Source organism: Mixophyes fleayi, chromosome 5 (genome assembly GCF_038048845.1).
Source record: "Mixophyes fleayi isolate aMixFle1 chromosome 5, aMixFle1.hap1, whole genome shotgun sequence".
Lineage (NCBI taxonomy): Eukaryota > Metazoa > Chordata > Amphibia > Anura > Limnodynastidae > Mixophyes > Mixophyes fleayi.
The window spans coordinates 239,201,562-239,225,763 of NC_134406.1; the positions used below are offsets into that span (position 1 = coordinate 239,201,562).

Here is a 24,202-nt window from a genome sequence, read left to right on the forward strand (position 1 = left end):
CACTGTGTGGTGTTATTAGTAGGGGGCGGAGGGTTTATTGGTCCACCTCTACCCAACAAAGAGCCTGCTGCACTCAGAAAAAGGTGGAGGCACTCTGCTACTGAAGATTAAAAGTAGAGATGGGCGGACTCGGTTCCCCGAGATCCGAATTCATCCGAATTTCGCCTACCCCCCCCCCCCCCCCCCCATTCGGAATCAAAGTCGAGGCAAAACGTCATATTTGTCAGCAGTATCTATTTAAGACAATATTTTGCACTACAAGTGATTTGGGATGTCCAATATTCCCCAGTGTTTTACACTAATTGTTCTGACTGTCAAAAAAAGTCATATTTGTCAGCAGTATCTATATAAGACAATATTTTGCACTACAAGTGATTTGGGATGTCCAATATTCCCCAGTGTTTTACACTAATTGTTCTGACTGTCAAAAAAAGTCATATTTGTCAGCAGTATCTATATAAGACAATATTTTGCACTACAAGTGCTTTGGGCTCATTAAAATGGATTCAAAGCAGTCCACATATGAGCAGAATCAGCAAGCAGGTGCTGGCACCAGTCCTCATGGTAGTGTTCCCAGTACGTCATCTGGTAAAGTCTATGTAAAAGTACATAGTCTTTTTAAATCAGGGAAAAAAACACACACCCAAAAAAATGTACCGTGTTGAAGCGAAAAAGAAGTGTAACTGAGGAAAAGTTAACTGCCAATAAAAAAATTTTTGCCAACATGCCATTCTACACACGCAGTGGCAAAGAAAGAATGAGGCCTTCGCCTTTCTCTATTAGTGGCAGATCAAAAAATGTTACTGAGCCTTCTTCTTGTACGGTCACTCGTGACCAAGCAAGACCAAGTAATTTGGAGTCTAAAAGTGGTGCACAACTACTGTTACGCGTCAAAGCCGAGCTGCAAGATAACAGTAAGGCATTAGAGGATAATGTATGCTCTGAATCAGAAATTACACCAATCCCTGTGAAGAGTCCATCCACCAGTGGTATGTGTAATCATGAGCATTCTGTTTGTGTACCCATAAAGAAGGGTCCTTTTTAGCAGTTCTGCTGATGTGTGCCTGAACAGCCCGAGTGTAGCCGGTGATACACCAATTGAGGATGCCACTTTGGAATTAGAAGAGGATGAGGGGGAGATTTGTGTAGGCGACGAGGGCACTAATGATGATGTTGATGATTATAATGCAGACAGATACCAAATTGCCTTTCTCAATTTCTATTTATATTCTAGACTCTATAATGGCTGAATAGTTTTCTATCTTACTCCTAGTGGAGAGGGGGTCTGATGCAGACAGATACCAAACTGCCTTTGTCCATTTATTTTTCTATTCTAATTCTACAGTCTATGCAGGCGGCTTTTTTTCTTTTCAACTACAAGTGGAGGGTGGGGGGGGGGGTCATAGACAGCCACCAAACTACCATGGTCCATTTATTTTTTATATTGTTCAGTCTATGCAGGCTGCTTTTTTTCTATTTAACTACAAGTGGAGCGGGGGGGGGGGGGGCTATAGAGACAGAAACCAAACTGCCTTTGTCCATTTCAATTTATATTGTACAGTCTATAACGGCTGAATTTTTTTGTATTTTGGACAAGTGGAGGGGGGCCTAGAGAGACAGAAACTAAACTGCCTTTGTCCATTTCTTTATATATTTAACTATAAGTGTAGGGTGTAATATACATCTAAAGATGATGGCTGCATTGCCAATAGGCTAAGATGGAGAGGAAGACAATCAGGTTTGTGTGCAGAATTAAGGACAGCCTACCAGGAATTAAACTGTTTTCTTCCTAATTTATTAGCTTTAGAATTACCTTACTTATCCAAGAAACAGGTGGAGCACTAAATTAGGTTATTTTATGCCCAAAAACATTGATTTTTAAACAAAATTGCAAAACAAAACCAAACAAAACCAAAACCAAAACACGCAAGGGCGGTTTGGCAAAATCAAAACGCGACGGTAATCCAGATCCAAAACCAAAACCAAAACCAAAACATGGGGGTCAGTGAGCATCTCTAATTAAAAGTAAAGGGAACACCACAGATCAAGGCACATTTAATTAAAAAAAAAACACTCGACACTAGGGGAAGGAAAGGGGTGTTACATATATATATATATATATATACAAGTTAACCCGTGCATGATACTCATGCATTCTAGTCAAATCAAGCTACTTAAGGTGTTAAAAAGGTTCTTGTCATGCATTTGGGCCATAGCCCAGGCCTCAACCACCAACCACTCCCCACTGTCACCCCCGGCAACCACCAACCACTCCCCACTGTCATCCCCGGCAACCACCAACCACTCCCAACTGTCACTTCTCCTTCAAGAAATATATATATATATTTTTAAAATCTTTATAAACACTTTTAACAATTAACAAATTAAATTAACAAATTAAAAACATCTTAGTATACCAAATTTCAGCCCTTTCTGAATTTTTTTTAAACACACACTAAGAATTTAGTAGGTCAGTGTATAACTCCGCCCAGCAGGTGGCGCTGCAGCTTGGTTTTATTTTTTCCACACACAGACAGACTAACACACGCCACTAGACATTTATATTATATATATATATATATATATATATATATATATATATATATATATATATTTATACACACAAACACAGATGTGCACAGTCAAAGCTACCTTATTATTTGGACTCCCCCTATAGATATCCTGCATTTCCCCTTAATACAAGCATCTCAATGACTGCAGCCGCCAGCAGATGATAAACTGAGCTGTGCTCAGATACCTCTTCAATGCCAGCTGCTAACATCTACCCAATTCATGGTTGTACTAATTGCTTACTCAGAAGTGTAATAGATGTTCCAGAGAACACTGGGGTCTTACATAGGGAACAATCCAAGTGTGTGATAATTAGCCAATTAGTACTACTTAATACAGAAAGTACGTTTTTTAACCCTCATCCAACAACACCATATAAATATATCTGATTTAGTTGTAATTAAGAGAACACGCCATTACTGTACTTAGCCTACCCTTGCCCTAAGAGCCACTGTTTGTTCCTTTCCCCTGAGGGTGTCTGCATGCTTACGGCATCGGGCAAAAGCAGTTATTTATTTTGTTTTTTTGGCGTTATAGTTTGATAATTGTTGCTATATTTTGTCTTATTTTTTGGTATTTCATTTGAACTTCTGATGTGAACAAAAGAAAGTACACGGACTGTAACTGTAAAATTGATGCTGTCAAATTTAGAATTCCTATAAAGATATTGTTATTGGCTTTGACCTTTTTGCTGGCTTAGATGAGTGCTAATGGCGCTAAAGTCTTCTGAGTGTATGTACTCTTGCCTGTCCATTCCCTCCTCCATTCTGCCTCTCTAAGCATAACGAGCTCGTAAGTGTAAGATGCCACTGAATCTGCATACAGACTTATATGTACGCATTTGCTGCATATAATTGGACTACGTGCTATAGAAAACAAATATGGTTGACTTGCTTGCTTTAAAAAAATTACAGTCTAGCTTACCATTGCTGAACAGTCCTGATATTAGTTGTTTTATTAAAAAGGAAACTAAAATAATTCACAAAAAATGTGTGTTATTATCTGTTAATTCATGATCATCAGTGCACTACGTGGCTTCACTGCACTCCTGCTAGTCTGCCTATTCTGGTAGGCAGAGTGCAGGAGAATGTAAGTTAATGTGGGAAGAGTGGCTTTGCAGGTGCATAGGTCATTAATATGTAATGGAGTAGGGCCTATGTCATGGGCCTCCTACCAATGTAAAGGTTGCTATGCACCATGTCAATACTGCCAACATTAGGTTTGTTTGACTCAAAATAAGGACTGTGTTGACTATCACAATCTGGTTTAATAGAGTGAACAATGTGTTCCTAATATCAAGAATTACAGCAACTTTCGAAATCATATGGTCCTTTTCTGGCTCTCTGGGTTTTTCTTTCCAACCCTGTTCTTTGCAGTGCATTTGTTCCTTCAATATCCTTACATAATGTTTCTAACACATGTGGCCAGACACTAGGTACTTACAGCTTATCACGGCGACAAAAAAAAATCAATTTTGCCCAAATTTTCAGAATGAGGAAGAATGGCCTGCTCTCCGGGGAGTCCGAGACGCCTAACCTTAATTCGGGAGTCTCCCGGAAATTCCTGGAGAGTTGACAAGCATGAAGTACACTACATAATTGTGTGTTATCTGCAAACACACAATAAATACATTTAATTGCAACTTCTGCATCATTGATAAGCGGGCTAAAGAGCATTGGTTTCAAGACTGAACCTTGGTGTATGAACCATTCATAACTACTCTGGACATGGTCATTAACCAGTTTTCTGGTACATACTGTATTTTCTAAATCAATAGTGTAATTTTTACATTAATCTGTAAACATTCTCTGAAAACCCACCCCCTTTCTGGAAACGACCCTAGTCCCACATATACTACTCATACTAGTACACCCTTGCTACTGTCCCATTCTCAGACCAGAATGCTGTAGTGTCATACACATCCACAACCATAATGATAATAAGCTCTTGTGGGGCACAGTGTTTGGAAACTCTAAATATACTATACTACAATCACTAATGATACTGTACTACAATCACTGCTAACCTTCTGTCTTGTTTCCCACTCACTTAATAATATGCTAGTAGATAGGTTTTACAAGATTGTTTTTTCATACTCCATGCTGGCTTTTGCTGATTATATCATTTTATAAAACATATTCTTGAATGTTGTCACCCAACAACACCTCAAACATCTTTCCTACTTAATGGTATATACCTATCAGGCAGAGAAACCTCTGCCTGATAGCTATTTTTGAAAAGCTATTTTTGAAAATATATACCAAATTTTTTTTTTTGCCAATTCATTACCAGTTGGTAGAAACAATATTCTAGCAATAATTGAGCTAAGGTCCCTAAGGACACATGGGTGGAAGCTATCTGGTCCAGATACTTTATTCACATTAATTTTCTGTAATGTTTTTTATATTTCTGTCAGCCACATCAGGACATTTGTTATGGAACCAGTGGCATTATTATACAACATATCATTCCAGTTTGTTCCTTTGTCTATACCAGACCTGGCTAACCTGTGGCTCTCCAAGTATTGTGAAACTACAAGTATGAATCCCCTCTAGTACTGGTGTAGTGTTGTGCAGACACGTACGTGGAGTATCCTGTTGTTGCGTGATACCCCACTTACTGTCAGCCTCCTTTACTGCTCTGGCTATGGTGTGGGAGCGTCATCCACATCTAGGGGGTCCCCTAAATACTCAGGGTTTTAACATAGCTACAGAGGAGTGATCAATATTGGGCACCAAACCATCTCGATTAAAGACAACAAAAAGTTACTGCACTCCACCTTCTCCTCCTTTCGCTTTCTCCGCCTTCTTTCGTCCAAAGTTCCACCCGCACACACTTAGCAGCAATAACACAATTCTACCAGTTCACATACCTGGTGTTATGGGTGCAGTTGTTACACAGCATCAGTCAGGGCTCATCATGTACACAGATAGACACAAGGAATGGACCAGAGGTTCTTGCATGCCTATCGTGCACTCCATCCCTCTACTCAGGGACCCTATGCTACAACTTTATCCATACTGCCTTCATGCAGCAACCCCCATTCATGTTATTTTCCATTGGGGCTTTCCTACTGCAGCTATTCGGACTAATTACCCACTATCGAGGGACCTCCCTTCATCGCTCTACTGAAGCTGGTAATAACTCTTATGGGAACACTTCCAGATTATTTTCGGTTATTACACATCCCAGTTATCAGGGATACTTCCACTGCAGATTTGCAGTCTCTAAATGTCTCACAGCACTCCCCTGCTGCTGTACATGACAATCTCTCTACATTTAGGGGCACAGTAAATCATAGTCTCCCATGGCATCTGGCCTCCCAGATTGCTGACACTCTTTTATTTAATATATACAGGGGCTCTCTCCCCCCTTTCCTGCACACAAATGCTCTTCTGTCTGCCATTCACGCCTCTCTTCTCCAGGCAAGCTCCTCCAGACACTCTCCAATCCAAAGACTCCTCTCTTGGAACTCTGCTAATGGGGACTTTCCCCCTCTTATCCATGGACAGCTTCAAGCACTGTGCCATTATCACATATTCACTTGTGCCTCCTCTGGGGTACCCATGAAGGTGAGGATTCCCGCTCTTTCACCCCCCCCTCTCAGGGGCTCTTTAAACTGTGGGGATCTTTACTGCCTTTACCACCCTCCTCCTCCACAGGCCCCAGCCAAAAAATGGCTGCTCCCCAGAGGGCGGGAAGCCAAAGACTCTAGCTCCCTCTTGATGATTCTAAATCCGGCGCTGCCATTTTTCACTGCACTGTAGGCCATGCACCCTCCGATGATGCACACGGCTGCGTCATCGCATGGAGACAACCAACCCAGTGACTCGACCGCCCATGTCACCAGTGGTCACCTCGGAGGAATAGCATGCGTTACACAAGTCCCAGCATGTTTTGCCAGTAGATAGTCAGCCGATAGCTGGCAGGGTATGTTGGAACTTGAAGTTTCACAACTCCTAGAGAGTCACAGGTTGGCCAGGTCTGGTCTCGAACGATGGAAAGAAAATATTAAAATCAAAGAATGTTATTATTAAAGAAATGTTTTGCTTTGACTGTCTATTAAGTTTGATATAAAGACAGCTAAAGGATGTAAAGACAGATTTTGCTGTAGCATAATTGCTATTAACACAACAGTTTATTTACTAAACAAAATCAGCAACTATTACGTCTCTCTGGAGATTCCTATCAGTTAGTGTTAGTGCTGGCCTTCAAGATACAGAGCCTAACGAACCCCACGGTCTTCAACAAGAACCGCCTCAAGGCGGGATGGATGGAAGCCCTTAGGTTAGCCCACTGATGTGATAGGTGATAGACGGCTGGTAAGAGATCAGTCAGAACCAGGGAGAGCAGACTCTGGAGCGCTAGTGTAGAACAGCAAAGCAAAGCAGGATTAGTAGCTGAAGTGGTACAGCACACACAGAAGGATCCTAAGTCGTAATCAGTGGAACACCAGGTTGGATACACTAAAGAAACACCGCACACAGGAGAGTCTTCAGGTCGGATACACTGGAGTTCAGACAGCGGAGTGGTCAGTATAGATAGCCAGGTCGGATACACAGGCAGCAGAGCAGATGTCCAGAAGCAGAGGTCTAACAAGCCAAAGGGTCATACACAGGGAAACACCAGAAAGCAGTAGAGGTTACACAGGGAAAGCCAGACGCCAAATGGTAACTTGTTGCTCTGAGACAGGCAGTGTGTCATAGTGTTCTTGATATAGGAGAAAGGAATTAAAATTCCCCGCCCCTGTGTCACATGACCGCAGCCGTGCGTGCCCAGAAAAACAGAGCGGTGGCTGAGATCGGGAACAGGAGCGAGAACCAGTTAAGTCTCTTACAGTAACATGGGATGTGGAACGGACTTTCACAGGAATATGGCAAACTTTTAAAAAGTGGTAACACACCACAGTACAATTCACTGTACTGTATATCATATATACATCCTTTTTTATCGATTTAGTTCCAGTTTAAAGTGATGCAGATGAAATAAATTGTTAGAATACATAACTCAGATACATTTTATGTAAAACTCAATCTTTAATTCTTTAAATAAATCACAAATTCAATACATTCTCAGACAGAACATTATACTTTTAAAGGTTGGAATATGGAAACCCTATTAATGTTGTCCCCAGATAATTCCCCTATGAAGAGGGCAATGGTATATCAGTAAATCAAATATATGGTTGATAATTAAGGACAATGACAATTTAAATGACACTTATGACAAAATCATTTAGAATTTCCTCTTTTATAGTCATATTCTGTGACCTAATTTAGCAAAGCTGTTAATCTCAATTTCCAAAGATGCCAGCGAAGGTATTACATGCCTGAACACTTCCACTTTCTCAGAACCATAGTTTCTCATATCTCTTTTAATGAAAATGATGTAAAGCTTGCACTTCACACATACATAAAATGGCAATTAAAAGACCCCTTTTCTGTACTGGAAAGTTAGAAAGCAGGCTCTAAGCAGATTCCAACAAAAACACTTTTAAAATGCTGAGATAATTTCTTTTTTACCCTCGTCATTCTGTATATATTTGATTAAAAATTTCTTTATTAAATTTTGTAATAAATGTAGTTTTTTAATCATCAATACTATGTGACTTTATTGTAGGTTTTATCAGCCAATCAGTATACATGTAACTTGCCTGGTGAGTGGTATAAGTGTATTACTTCAATGACACCTAATTATGGAGTCAGACACCCAGATCTAGCTCAGTTCTCTCACTTCAGGTTTCTGTGACTGGCAAGCAGATGTCCATGCACATGCAGGTTTAGTAACACCAAAGTGTGTGCAGTGTACAGTTACCAGAGCTCACAAGCACTGGGTATCAGTTCACATCCTTACTACACTCCTCAGCTACATTCGGTACATTAGCAAGTGCAGTCTCAGACCTCAAGGGTGTCTCTCAGACTCACACAGAGGACAGGTTATAGCAGAACTTTCAAGGTTACATTTCTGGTTCTTGTAACTACTTTCAGATTCACTCTCTCTGCATTTCTCCCCCTCTTGGAACTCAGACAAACATGAGCACATAGCAGCATACATCCGAGTAGTCATCTCAGTAGTCAAAGTCACTCAGCATCACTTTAAAGGGTTGGAGTCAGGGAGGCAACATTTAGACTTGAATATCAAAAGTAGTATCTCCCTGCGGAGCCAGGTTTAGTTGGGCTACAGTTTTCCTTCCTTTCTCCGAGCAAGGTTTAGCTTGGCTAGTCTCTCATCCGCCATCCGAGCCAAGTTGAGTTGAGCTAGAGTCTTTCTTCCTCCCTCCGAGCCATGTTTAGCTGTGTTTTGGACCATCTTTTTGGGGGCAACCAGTTCACATTTGTAAACTCTGGGATCCCTCTAATGCTGTCATAAACCACCAGACGCATTTCACTCTCAACCACCCCCCTTACACATGTCACAAGGAGTGTGTCAGGCAACCTTTACACTTACCTTAGAGTCCTGCTGGTCTGCTCAGGTGCCAGCTCTTCCAATGACTCGTGCTCCAACGACATCTCTCTGTTCTCGCTGGCTTTATCAGCAGATGCCGGCAGTTCCGTTTTTTGATACTTGTGGTCATGTGATCACAAGTCCTAGGACATTCAAATCTGGAGCAGAATATAAACAGGCTCTGAACACTGTAACATGTTTCCTACCACAGCTTCTTGATCCCAATTTCCAGAGTTATCCTTACCTGCCTCCCCTATTGTGATTCCTGTTATTGATCACATCTTGTCTTTGACTGTGCTTTTGATTCTGATTTGGCATCTCGTTTGTCCGATTGTGTACCAGACCCGGATTGTTCACCATATCTTACTATTCTTGTGTTTCCACTACCACCTCCCACATGCGAGCTCCTGGCAGAGAAGACCATACCACCTTGAGGTGCTTCCTGGTGAGGGGGAAGGGGTTGGCTTGTTAGTCTCCGGGCCTCTGTCCTGCTGGCACTAATTGTGGCTGATAGCTGAAATCCACACCTTCTGGACTTGGTCGTGATACAGCGTCACTTTTTCCTTTTTCTTGCTTGTGCTCAAGAGGCATTACACAGTGTACATCAATTAATATATGTAAAGGATAAAGCTTTGCCAGCTTCACAATGTTTCACCACTGCTGGAACGGAGCAGTGCTTTTACAGTTAAACCACAACAATATCCTTTAAGCTACATGTTACTTTCAATCCTGGCATTTTCTTAGTTTTCAAACAATTTATTATTCTGTGTTGTATTCAGATTTTAATGACCACTGCGTTGGTTTCTTTTTTGTGTGTTTATTGCTCAAAATAAAATCAAGATTTATAAATGTCAAAATGCTCTGTGTGATAGAGTCTCACATATAATGGATTTCAATTCATTTTACAAATAGAAATGAACCTGAAGGGAAAAGCACTATTATGTCACCACCTTAATAGCTAAAACAGTAAACAGAGGGCAGTGGGCGAGAATAGCAACAGCAGTAAAGAATGTCAACAAAAGTAGCAGAAGATACTACAGATTATAACATATACTGTAAATTATACTAAACCTGAACCAGAACACAGAGAAAACTGAACTGTCCATTAAATTGACTTTGAAAGCAGACCAGGAATTCTCTTTTTTACATGTCATGAGAGTTTACAATTATGACTATGTGGCATACAAATGATATAAACTATGTGAAAAGTAATGTTGTGATAAACAACCACTTTAGTATGAAATTATTGTGTGTGGGCAGATTTAATGATTTAATGATCAGAATGAAGCATTCTCAGTATCTTAAGTATTCATCCAACTAATAAGATTATTATTTGCAATGGGGCGTCTGTGCAATTGGAGGAGATAAAGTGATATGCTATGGGCAAGCCCAGATTTTTGGAAAGGCCGCATAGTTTAAAGCCTATGGACGCAGAATTGGAGGGGTGGCAGATGGTGTCATGATTCACCTTAGCACATTTTGTTTCTTACTTTGTTTCTAATTATTACTACATACTCACCAACACTCCCAATTAAGACAGGACAGTCTCAATTTTCGTAGCCGACAAGGCATGGAGCATCATTATTATAGGAGCATAGCCTTGGTGGATGGACAGAGGTGTGGTCTGGATAGATTGGGGCATGGCATAAAATGTCCCAATTTCCAAATTGTGAATGTTTGGAGGTATGTTGCTAAATACTGTTGGACATTTGATGGAATAACTATAAGCACACGTTGCTCTGCCCATCCAATGTCATGGGTGCTCAAATTCAGACTGCCTCTGTCACATACAGCCCTGTTCTCACTTACATGACCACATGAGTGGACAGGTCTCTGCCACCAACAAGGTCAGTGCTCTCATCTACTGAAGTACTCTGTGCTGATGTGAACAATCCAATGATCTGATTGGCTACAGGTTGTTCCATGCCTGCTCACTTTAAAACTGAAGACACATGGGGCCTGATTCATTAAGGAAAGTTAAGTAAAAAAAAATGAGTAAGTAGTCTCCTGGACAAAACCATGTTACAATGCAAGGGGTGCAACTGAGCTTTCTATTTTGGACATCAGTTAAATACTGTCTTTTTTTTCATGTAGCACACAAATACTTGATAGCTTATTTGTACACTGAAATTTAAAGTTGATATTTGTGTTCTACATGAAAAAACAGACAGTATTTAACTGATGTGCAAAATAGAAAATTAATTTGCACCCCTTGCATTCTAACATGGTTTTGTCCAGGAGACTACTTACTCAATTTTTTTACTTAACTTTCCTTAATGAATCAGGCCCATGGACATGTAAGATATGAAACTTGAAAACAAAATCTTAATCTGTACCATAAAAACTGTGGCTGCCCCGTAAATAACAGAACTCTTGGCACGGGTATCATTTGATTACTATGATTACTTTCCCATAAATCATACTCCCTGTGCATCTGAACATATTAGGAAAAGCTTTCTGCATTTGTAACCCAAAAGTAAGCATAGGGTGGTTGTTATATGAGAAGCAAATGTTATGTCAGAGGAACGTCACAATTTGTATTTGCTTTGTAAAATGTTTTAATATATTTGTTAACTTTTTTTAAATGTAATTATTTACATACAACTTACCTTGCTTGAGGAACGTCGATATTGGATGAGACCACCTTCCGTTTCTGCTCTAGCAGACAGATGGATCTTGTGCAATCCTGTTTCAATTCCTGTTCAGGTGCAACTGCTCTGCTAATTTTCCTCAAGACCATGCATGGAGCGTCCTTCCCTTCTGTGGCCTGGCCACTAGTCTGTCGCTGTGATGTCATGTGACTTGCTTGTCTGATGTCCACCTGTTGCTTTTTAGCTTTCCGCTCAGGTTTTGTACGTGTTACCTACACAAATGATATTTCCACATGCACAGTAAGTTCACATTCTCCAAGCAGCATGTTTTTGTTCTAGTAAATGTTACAGTAATTAGGCAGTGTTGCTGGTCATGCTATGACTTGGCTACATATAATTAAATCATCGGCGGACCACAAAATAGCTGATCATATACAGTATTTCACTATTTTAAATAAAGATGACCGAAACTCCCTCAGTTCAAATTTCAAAGTCAATTTTTTATTTTGGACCATAGTTTAAATTTCGGCAAATCAAATTCAATCTTTTAGCCTTGTTTCAAACAGAAAAATATCACCAGGAGGCTTGGTTTGCTAGGGGCCTTTGGATTGGCTCCCTACAGCTTATAGTGCATGAAGCTTCATACTGCTGTGCCAATTATAGCTGCAGTCCTCCTGAGCCTGTGACACGCCTGCCTTAGTTTGTCTTCCTTTGATCCTGGTTCTGACTTCTACTTTGGACTCTGACTACTCTCTTTAAATCCCTGCCTACCCTGACCACTGCTTTGTACTTTGACTGCTTTCTGGATCGCTGCTCACCCTGACCACTGCTTTGGACTCTGACTCCCCTCTGGATCACTGCCTGCCTCGATCTCTGCATTGGACTTAGACCACTCTCAGGACTGCTGCCTTCCCAGAACCCTGTATCAAATTTTGACTACTCCCTTTAGGCTACCTGTCTCCTGCACAGACATAGAACCATTCTTTCTTCTGGCCTGTGTGAGGACCTGTGCTTCTTGTAGACTTTCAGTATCATTTGATTGGTGTCTCCTATATATTTAGAGCCAGGGTCAATCTCGCAATAAGTCTCTACTGCTACATGCCTAAGACCTGAGGGTAACCAAGTACCGGTGAGCACCTTCTGCTCTAAAGAAAGAGATCTAGTAAAGGTGAAGACCAAAAATAGCCCGGTTCTAGAAGTTTATTTCGGGAATTAGACGACTGGAGCCACAATAGATATGAGTAGAAATAAACATAGGTCCACCACAATTTATCAAGATTCCTGTTACAACAAAGCATTATTATTTATAAAACACTTAAATAATTAAATACATTCATACCAATATGGAACAGGGATCTAATTTGTATCTATGGGACAATGGCAAATTCTTACTCTGCCATTAATCTGGCCCAGAGTCCCCACTATGGAAGCTGTGTCCATATTAGGAAATTCCACTATGAGAAGAAATTATTTTCTCTGGACCAAATATCTTATTCCTCTGTGTGTTTTATGGAACCAGGCAGTGCAATTTTTGGACTCATGCGAATAAGGCACAGGGACATTCTAGATCCATTGTTCTATCTATGAACTTTTACCGCCTCACTGCCTTACAGGTTATTTGCATTTACTCTTCTTGTGAGTTTGTTTAACATATGTTATGGAAAATTGTGCATATTTTTGTTAATAGAAATATGATTACATAAGCCAGACAAAGTATTCTTAAATGATGCCAAGTGGAATGTAAGTCAGGGATAAGTGAAGACGAGATGTCTGGGTTAAACAATTGGTGTAAGCATGTATAATGGTATCAAACTTTATCTGTAAAGTCAATCAATCATAGTTATACTAGTATACCTGGATTAGATTCCTAGGAACCTTCTTTGCAGGGAGCCAACAGTCCCCAATCACCATGGGAGAGGACAGTCAAAACAATGCCTTATCATTGGGCCACCTATCATAACCTGGCTTCTGCCCCTAGTCCACCCATCATTAGCTCAGCCACCGTGGGGATATTTAAGGGGAAATAACCTGTGTTTTGACAGTACTGAGTGGATTGGTGACTAGTAACTACGCTTCCGTTACGTGTGTATGATAAACCGGCAAAGTACTGCATCTGTCTGATGAATCTATATCCGCATGTCTGTGTTGTCATCTACGGAATAAACTGCATTTTGGTTGAAACAAACTGCCTAGGTGATTTCCAAGAACCCACCAGAACGTACGTCTTCACAGTGTTATCAATTATTTATTTTAACAAAGTATATAGAGGAAAACAGTTAAGAGATTCTCTGTGAATTTGGCGTAATTTCTTCTGTTTAATTTTTTATACAATTATATATTATTTTGCATAAAGGGAGGGGGGAGATACATACAAAAACAAGCTATGCTGCATTTTGATGAAATGTATAAAATAATACCATAATCATTTTTGAAAATTTAACAATTAGTAAATTAAAAGTCCGTGGTGGATCTAATTATTCACAATAAGGAAAGTACAGCATTTGTTTGTCGGGCGGTTTGCCACCTAGCAACAGCAGGTGGGTTAGGCAGCAAGCCTCCCGAATATGCTGAGGCAGAGGGACGTGAAAGTATTTTCAAATCCCCTGCCCCCCAAAAATATGAAGCAGTGCGCGGCCGCGTGCACCGGCGAATCATGTGCACGTTAGGTCATGTGCATGCTCGCGGCCACGTGGGATCGCCAGAGCACCGCTGATCAGATGTTTTCTGTCAGCTGAAATGGAGGACACAGTTTCTGTCTCTGTGACAGATTTTCTTCAAATGTCCTCCATTACTGGTAAAATGGGGAAGAGAGCTCATAAAAGGGCAGTATCTACAGCTTCTCCTTCTTCCTCTTCCCCTGAGGCATTAATTTATAAAAGAAAAAAGAATATTCCTGTCAGGGAATTTAGAACTACTCAGTTGTCAGATTCTGAGGTGAAACAAATTTCAAATGAGAGAGCCAAGTCATCTTCCTGTTCAGGGAGTCCAGTACAAAAGACAAAGTTAAATACGAAAAATAAAAATAAATATGACATTATACAGGTTTGCATCTATTGTGGGAGGTGGGGGGACGACACACAATGACCACACAGACTGCTCATTACGGAGGATCTAATACAAAATAGCAGACGCAGCTGGGCCCCTGCTATTTGTGCTAGACAAGGCAGAGAAAGAGAAGGGGACTCTGGATGTACCCTGGATTCTCTAGTGGAGTCCAAGCTAGCCCTACATAAAGCTAATAGCAGAGCAACTCTTATCATCGGCTAGTCATTTAATTACATCACCAATGCTCATAGGTCTAGGTGGCTGACCAGAGCAGGTTTGTCAGAACTTGTCCCCAAATCTCTCGAGTTCCAAAATCTGACAGATGCAGACCTTTTTGGGCCTCAGTTTATACAAGAGGTCAAAGCATGCCATAAAGCCCGAAAACCCTTTGCAGACCTCAAGAAATCGAATAAGCTTTCCAGGAGACCCTTTCTTTAATGGGGTCTGATTTCGACAGCCACAGTTTCGGCCTGAGACATCCAAGGCACAAGAAGAGCCCAAAGAGGAGATTTTGTGTACAGATGTCAAGATGCTACCAGAGGATCAGCCACAAATACATAGATCAACACTAAGAGAGGCCGCAGTTATAGTAAGTTCACCCACATATGCTCTTCATTCAGAAAACTCTCAAGAGAGTACTTTTTGGAGTGGCAGCAGTTTACTACAGACAGGTGGTTGTTAAAAACAATCCAGTCCGGGTTAAACCTCCCTTTAATTTGTTTCCCTCGCCAGGCATTTCATATTCCCTGTTCCAGGAATTGCAGTCCAGTTAGAAGAATTACTGGCACTGGCTCTATGGCAGGGAAAAATAGAATTGGTGAACCCAACTGCCAAAGGCTGGACCAGCCACTTATTTTCTACAAGAAAGCAAGATGGTTCTATAAGACCAGTCCTAAATGTCAAAGCTCTGAATCGATATTTGAAACTGAAGAAGTTTCGTATGGAAGGTATCCCAGACATTCCTTACCTTCTCACAAGGGATTGCTTCTGTATAAAAATAGATCTAAAAGAAGCTTTCAACTCTATATCGATGCACCCCAATTATGGGCACCTTCTCAGATTCTTTTAGAGAGACAGCTTATTTCAGTGGACAGTTATGGTTTTTGGCCTGTCTATCGCCCCTTACACTTTAATATGAGTCATGAAAGCAGACGTGTCACATCTCCGTCAGCAGACAATCCAATGTATCATTTACCTGGACGACATGTTATTAGTGCACTCAGATATCGATATCCTTTAGAGACATAGGGAATTAACCTTTTTTGTATTAGAAAATCTGGGGTTTAATGTGAACATTCCAAAGTCGGTATTGACTCCTTCCAAGACCATCACATTTCTCAGATTCAAACTAAATACCAATTATTTTTCTCTAGCAGTGCCACCAGGAAAATGGCTAGACACAAAGGAATGCATTCTAAGAACTTCAAAAAAGTGCAAAATGTCTCTCCGCAACTTAGCAAGAATTATTGAGAAGACGATTGCAATGTCCCCTGGCTTTCGGCATGTACCCCTGTTATGGAGAGAGTCACAAGGTCTCCTGAGAATTTTAATTCATGCCCAACAGACATCATTCATCTTTCCTGGAGAGTAAAAAGAGAGCTGTCCAAATGGGATAGTCTCCCCAAACCTCCTCCTTGTCCCCTTCTAGATGCTCGTCCATTCTTGACAATCACCGCAGATGCTTCCCTGATAGGTTGGGGAGGTATCTCACAAGAGAAAGCAGTAAGAGGCACCTGGTCAACCGAAGAATTCCAGTTGTTCATACACGTACTGGAACTACGAGCAGCAAAATTGGCTCTGAAAGCTCTATTCCCCAGCCACTTAAAAGGGGTCTCTGTCCAGCTGTGCTTGGACAACATGAACGCAGTATCATATATAAACAGAATGGGGGCACCAAGTCAATATCCCTATGCAAAGAAGTATTAGAAGTTTGGGACTGGGCAGTTCTGAGAGCGAACCCGCAAAAGAATTACCCTAGACTCAGTAGCACTGAAAAGACAAACTTCCAGGAAATAGTTTACACCTTTGGGGACCTAGATATAAATCTCTTTGCCAGCCCCACGAATGCTCAGACCCCACGCTTCGTAACCAGAATATGGATCATCATCATCATGGAGGATGAATGCAATGTCTTTCCCTTGGACGGATCTGACTCATCCCTATGCATTCCTTTCCCCTGCAGTTATCCTAAAGGTCCTTCAGAAAATCAGGGTGGACTGGGTACCTCAAATAGTGGTGGTGTACCCTGTATGGCCATCCAGAGTCTGGTTCCCTCTGATCTGCCAGTTACGCATAGGGCCGAAGATTCCCCTAGAGTTATCCAAAAACTGCTTCCGGGGAACCCTAGACATACTAGAGACACTTCTCCAGTGTATGTGGATGGCAATATTACTAGGTGGTAAACAACGATAGCACTTACATCCCCCACAAAATATTTAATTAATGCCTCCTTTAGGCCCCGAACGAGAGCTAGGTACTGCACAATTATTAATGCGTTTAACCTCTGACGATCTCAAGGAAATCCCTCTCACCAGGCATCAAAAATTAATTTAGCATTAGATTTCTTAACTTCTAAATACGAGTCAGGCTTAGCGTCAGCTACCATCAGATTATACGGTACTGCTTTAGCTATCTTGATCCCAAACTTAACAGATAACAAACTATATCTCCGTATGTTAGCAAAATACTCTCACACTTGGGTTATCGAGCCTTTCCTCTCCTTCCTAGCTTCATGGGAGACAGACTCTAGCATTGGCCATTTATTCCGTAAGTTGTCATCTTTGTTGGCTCTAGCCATAGCAGCTAGAGGAGCCGAACTTACCCTCATACATACCTCAGACCCATGGTTATCACAAACTCCTATGGGGTATCATATCATTCTAAAAGGTCACACTAAGACTTCCTCTTTCAATAACCACAGAGTTGAATTTGATATTATATATAACTCTTCAGAGCCTAACCTTTGTGTGGCTTTGTGCCTATCCTCCTACTTATCTTTAACAGCTCCCATTAGAGACAATATCTCCCAGCTTTTACGTCCTTGTTTTTTTTTTTGGGCAGGGGAAGTGAAAGTACTTTCACTTCCCTCTTCCTCAGCATATTCGGGAGGCTTGCTGCCTAACCCACCTCCTTTTGCAAGGTGGTAATCCTTTATTCTAGAACGAATCCAGTTTGCAGGTCATAGATTCTTGCAAACGGGTGTTTTTGCACAAAAGACAAATTTATTCTAGTCTCATACATGAGCCTACAGCAGGAACAAAAGCTACAAAGGAAAAATACAAAGCGAATAAGTGAAGAGATCAGCTGCTATATGATTCTTGTGTACTGTGCCAACATCAAACATTCCCTGAGAGTGGGTAGCCCCAGGCTTAGCTGCTGGCCAGCCTATTCTTCAGCTCCTTGGTGATCAACCAGACTCTAGTCGCCAATGTACTCCATTCCTATGATGTAAGCTCCAGTGCATTGCCTGATGTGTAACCTGGACTCATTGATGTCTTAGAGCAGCCCTGGCACAGTCTCCAAATGACCCATTCTACCAGGGAGATTGTTACCTAGGGCCACTTACTTCTGAATTAATTAACCAGTGAATTAGTTGAAGTGCAACATTCTGCATTTATTTATTGAGCTCCGGTTATAGTTCAATCAAGAAAAAAGTAGAAAGTACTAGACCAGATAAAAGTGATCATGAAATGTGTGAAGTTGGCATGATACAAGCTCTGCTCCAAAGGTTTCTGCAATAATCAAGCAATTTACAGAACAAGTCTCTTAAAAATAAATAAAATGTATGTTTTAAGAAAAAAGATACTTTCAAATTATGTAAACATATTTTGTTAATACTGGTGCATTATAGAGTAAAATGTCACCAGGAATTAACATTTTGTGATCCAATTATATATTGCAAGTTAATGTAGCAATTTACACTACTTACTCTTTATTAGAGATGTTCACTGACCCCAGTGAAGTGGTTTTGGTTTTCAATCTGGATTAGCTTTGTGTTTTGGTTTTGGCAAAACCACCCTTGTGTGTTTTGGTTTTGGATTTTTTAGAAAAAACCCTAAAATATGCTAAAATCACATAATTTTGCTCTTTTTTTGTTCATACATTATTATTAACCTCAATAACACTAATTTCAAGTCCTTTGCATTCAATTTAGACCACCTCGCAAGTCACAATATTATTTTCACACACTTTCGGACAAATACTACAGTGACCTGGCTGGATGCTAAATGACAGATCAATGACACAAACACACGGCAGTTCCTAGCACATCTAGGACACATTGGCACACAGCAGTGGCAGAAAAGAAAAATGCAGGTCTGCCCACCCTCTCATCCCCCGTGATGTTGGAGTTTAAAAAGGAATCCAAAACTTGCAAGATCCGAGATCAGACTACATCATGATGAAGTTTTGCCTCGTTTTTGATTCCGAGGGCGCGCAACAGTAACGAGCCGGCTCGTGAGCCGACTCGGATCCCCTAAGTTCGGTTGTGTTTGGTTTCCGAGGAACCGAGCCTGAGCATCTCTACTCTTTATGTATCTACTTGCTAAATCTGCCTCCTGCCTTTCATTTGCTGTCAGTCACACCCAACAGGCTGAATTATAAGAGAGACACCTTGAGAATAAAATACTGGACAATGCAGTGTGATGTACTCCTGTGAAAGAGTCATAAAATTGCTACCATAAAATTATTATTAGCCCCTCCAAATTAATACTAAGACCCCTAGCTTTTCATCTTATGTAAAACCACACAAATTAACTTTAAATCACCATGTAATACCATAGCAAGTAGTATAATTAGCCCCATCTCCAATGTAATAAAATAAACACAGTGGCACAACAAGCGTCCCGTCTGCCCTTATGTAAACTATGGTCCTGGCCTGGAGACCTGATTCAGGCCCCTATTTATTAATATGCAGAGAACACACAGATTTTCTATTGCCGCTTATCGCAATGATAGAAAATTAGTTATTGCCACAATTACTTACATCACAGTGTAGCTGAGTGATACTTGCTGGCAGCGGTAAGAGTAGTCTTGGTGTATCTGCTCATGTGTGACCTGGCTTACAGGACCCTTTCATAGATAGGGAGACGTTCTTTCCATTTATGCCAGAGATAGGAGTTTAATAGTCTGCCCCATGATTTCACTGCTTTTCTCCTTTTATTGGTTGTTCTGCTGACATCACTATAAAACTTCCCTGCAATTTAAACTCTGTGTACAGCAAGCACAGAGAAAGAATGGTATAGCCCTTGGACTCAACACTGGAACACCCAGCCAGCATCCAGTGGTGATAGATTATAGCTTGCAGTTACCATCTTTATAAAAGGGGGTATAAGGTGATAACCCCCAGGCCCTCGTGGGCCCAAGTTCTGTAGCCGTCACAATCTATCTCACCAGACTATTTCTAACCATGAAAAATACCCTTCTGTCCCGAACTCTTCAATGTAATAGCCACCTCCATATTAAGACACCAGCCAGGTGTAGTGTGTGAGTGTTTGTCAGTGCTCCCTGTGTACCCCTGAAGGAGCAGGAAGCTCTGCTAAGAAGGGGAAGATTGTGCTGCCATAGTTTGTGTGTGACTTATTTCAGACAGGTTGCTGGGGTAGCATGATCGTACTACACAGCTAAAATCATTCCTCAAAATCCAGACTGCTTCCTCAATGTCACTAGTATTCTATGGAAAAGAGAGGGATAAAGGCAAATTCCCCAAGCGTTTGTCACGAGCAGCGGCGGTACGCCACATCCTGGCGTGATGTAGCAGCCAGGCACAGGAATTAGTTACGAGTAGAAGGGTGTAGGGACATCCTCCAACTCCAGGGGGAGCTCTTGTATGATTTTAATTTGTTAATTTATATATTTATACGTGTTCCTGGTTTATGATATTACCTATGCTAGTTCTAAGCTAGTAATTAATTAGCAGCCTCCTTTCTGATTTGCCCATCAAAGTATTTAAGGCAGGAAGGGCTTAGCCTCTCTGTCAGTTATAGCGTCCAGTTTCCTGTTAGCTAACCTGCTTCTGTGCTGTGCTGTGCTGTGTTTGGTGAAAACCTTGGATTGCTTTCACGTGTATGACCTCTGCCTGTTCCTGGACTCTGAACCATAGCCTGTGACCCTGACCTTCTGCCTGTACCTGGACTTTGAACCATTTTTAATGGTTTAATTAGAAATATAGCACATCCCACTATTGTTAATGAGACAAATGAACATGTGATTATAAAACTTTTGCTTTTTGTTTTAAATCAGATAACTGAGAGGTCAGAGAAAACAGCTCTTGCTAGGGGGAGGAGCGGTTTAGTCAAATATTTTACCTAATTGGTAGAGCAGCTTTAAGCAGTCTGTGACTTTTTCGGTGATAATGAACTATTACTCACAAAATGCTTAGTTCTACCCACTGGTTGTAGTATAAGAACTGGAGAAACACAGGTTCCTTACCCATGATAGACCAGCATAGAAAAATAAACACTTGAGGTTTGATAACTGGCAGTGCCTGTGGCATACACTGTTTATCATCCTTATCTAGATTTTAATTAATGTTATTATTAGCTGAATATGTTTGTTTACTTTAATACAGCATATGTTCTTGTTCATGGTTGTGTAACTTATTTAACAGCAAATGCTGAAATCCCAATAGGCATTACTGACTGTGACACTACGGGTGTGTTTTGCTGCAAGCACATGAAAAATGTGATTTCAAGGGAATTCACTGCACGTGCTATTTCTGGTTTCACCATATTTGTAATGCAACATTACCATGCACACATCAAATATACGTTAAGTCTTACACTGGTTGTTTCAGCTTAATTATTTCATTTAAATACCGGGAGAGGAAAAGAGTAATATGATGAAGGTTTGCCTCTCTTAATTAGCCATGCTAAGTTCCTGTTTCTGAATTATATTTGCAGTTAGTCTTTGTGTACTTTGAGTATATTACTATTACTGAGATAATCTCAATTTATAGAATGTAAAATATTCTTAATCTAAAGATTGGATATATTTGTGCATTGAATTAAGTTAGAATCAATGAATTAAGTAAAGAATCATCAAAGTTTCCTATATAATGTCCACAAATACAGCACAATGGTGCCAAAAATCTGTCCTGAAAAAATATATTAAATTCATTTTTGTGGGAAAAATTGACACAACACTAAATATGATATTGATGATATGATATAATATTGATATTGGCCTAGCTGCCTGAGTGGGCATGTCAACTGAAGCCTCTGCTCTGAATGCATTAACAGTAGGTGGAAAACTCTGAATTAGAAGGACTGGCGGCTTGGTCAAAATTAGTCAAAGTTAGCAGTCAGGAGAGGGTTTCGTAAACGTTTTAATTCATTCTTTTCTCAAATAACTAAGATTAGCTGAATTTTCCTGTATTTCCGAAACAGTAACAAATATATAATTATCATCACATCAACATTTATTTATACAGCGCCAGAAAATTCCGTAGCGTTTTACAAAAACGTACTAAAACAAAACTGGGTAATACAGACAGACAGAGAGGTAAGAGGGCCTTGCTCACAAGCTTACAATCTATGGGATGTCTAAAAGTCACCATACATTTAAAGAACTCAAGGGGCCTGATTCATTAAGGAACGTAAAACAAATGTAATGTGTGTTTGTTTTTTGTAAAAACGTATGTATTTCGGGCATACACATGTCCGCTTTCAACTGCAAGCGGATCTGAAGAAGCATCTCTTGTTGAAAATGGGTGTAGGTGCACAGCACTTGCCATATTGAGACAGGCACAATACACTGTAGGATACGTACAACACACATGTGGAATATAAAGTCCCAGCAGAATGCACAGAAAAAAGTAATTCATTATTGTCAACTGTTAATAATACAGTTATTATGGAAAAAATATTAAAAAAAAAGTTTTGTAAAAATAAAAAATTGTACATGAACTACAGCAGAAGGTTATTGATGTCTGCTGTACTGTAATGCATTTTTACAGCTGCTCCTGATTACAAATATATGTTCTAGCATACATACAGATCCACCACTATCACTCAGCACTTACAGCTGACCTGTAATTGGTGCAAGTGATACTACTGAAAAAACACCTGAGATTTGTCCAGAGCTTGAATTGGCGGCTGCTCTGTGCGCTCAAGCTCGGCACGCCCTTACTGTACATTGACTACATGCATACACCCTTTTCGCTTTCAGTTCCAGCCATGAAATTGTAGCATACTCGCTGACATTTGAGATCTCCCATCTGGCAGGGGAGATTTCGTTTCCGAGTCCTGGGGGTGTGACCACATGAACCGTGTCATTAAGCCCCACCCCCACCAATAAACAGCACAATTTTTGGCAGTGGGGTGTGTGGCCAGGATGGCGTAATTTGTTGTGAATTATGTCACTAAGCCCCTTCACTACGGAAGTGAGCAGAATGCAGGAGGTTGCACTGCTTTCCCGGAAGTCTGAGAGAATTCCCAGATATTCGGGAGTCTCATTGATATTCCATGAGAGTAGTCAACTTTGAATTTTAATCTGTCGTAAGTGTTCTTTGTGCTCAAAGATTTATTGCATACACTTGTGTTCTCTGGCGTATAGTCCATTTGTGGGTATGCGCAGAGCAATTTAACGCAAAATATGTCACGTATCGGCATTTATGTTAATTAATGACTCAGGCCCAAGATGTTTAACTAGTTCTATAACTATAGCTAATTTTGTCTACTATGTTCTATTTCATCAGTCATTCCAGACACGTGAGACATTCCCTGTACTTTTCATATAGCAGCTAAACTGGCTCTAGAAATGATGGTTCTGAATGATAAAATTATAGCTTGATTGTATTAGATTTGATTAATCAGAATGGAAAATCTCTCTGATGACCTCACTGGTGCATGTATGAGACAAACTGCTCATCAGGATGAAGAAAGTGCCCCTGTATTTGGCAATTGTAGCCAGAGGCTTGAATGACTGGGTTAGTACATGTTACAGTTTTGGTCAGATAGCATTATTTGACAATTTGGCTTCAAAATGCGCAGTCCTTGTTTGAAAACGGTCTGCGAGCTCTGTGATTACTAGAGGTATGCAATTATTCCTAAGTGCAATTGGACATAAGTGCAGTTTAAAGCAATTTGTGTTTGTAACTGAGTCAAGATGAATAAAGTTATTTGTGATGGGGAAAATATGGTTTTCTAGCTTTAAAGAATCCCCAGCTATTTTTTGCTGTTGCTTCACAAAGCTCATTACTTATCTGTAAGAAATAGAGGTGTGATATCATTGATAAGTGCTATCGGATTTAAGTGCAGGTCAAAGTACTTGCTGGTTTAAATTGCAGGGTAATCTGTGATTTATACTCTGTAACCAAGTAAGATGAATCTAGTTATTTGAGGGGAAGTTGTTGGGGTGTTGTATAGCTTTAAAATATCCTCAGCTATTAAATTTCACAAAGCTTAAGCTGGGTACACACTACAGAAATTTCAAACCAACTTTTTATGCCAAGCGATTTTACATCCGATCGGAACATGGACTGCATACACACTAGCCTTGTTTAGGACGATAAAGGGAAGAGCAGATGTCCCTTTAGCGACTTTTTACAGCCA

At 40.5% G+C, this 24,202-nt stretch overlaps 1 protein-coding gene across 1 annotated transcript in view; it reads right to left on the reverse strand.

Moving 5' to 3' along the window:
* The window catches only part of ZNF704 (zinc finger protein 704), a 95,628-nt gene that overhangs the window by 50,711 nt on the left and 20,715 nt on the right, over positions 1-24,202 (reverse strand). Inside the window, exon 2 of the mRNA XM_075214426.1 lies at positions 11,625-11,878. Within this exon, the coding sequence (XP_075070527.1) occupies positions 11,625-11,878 (254 nt within the window). The remainder of the gene's footprint in view (positions 1-11,624; positions 11,879-24,202) is intronic.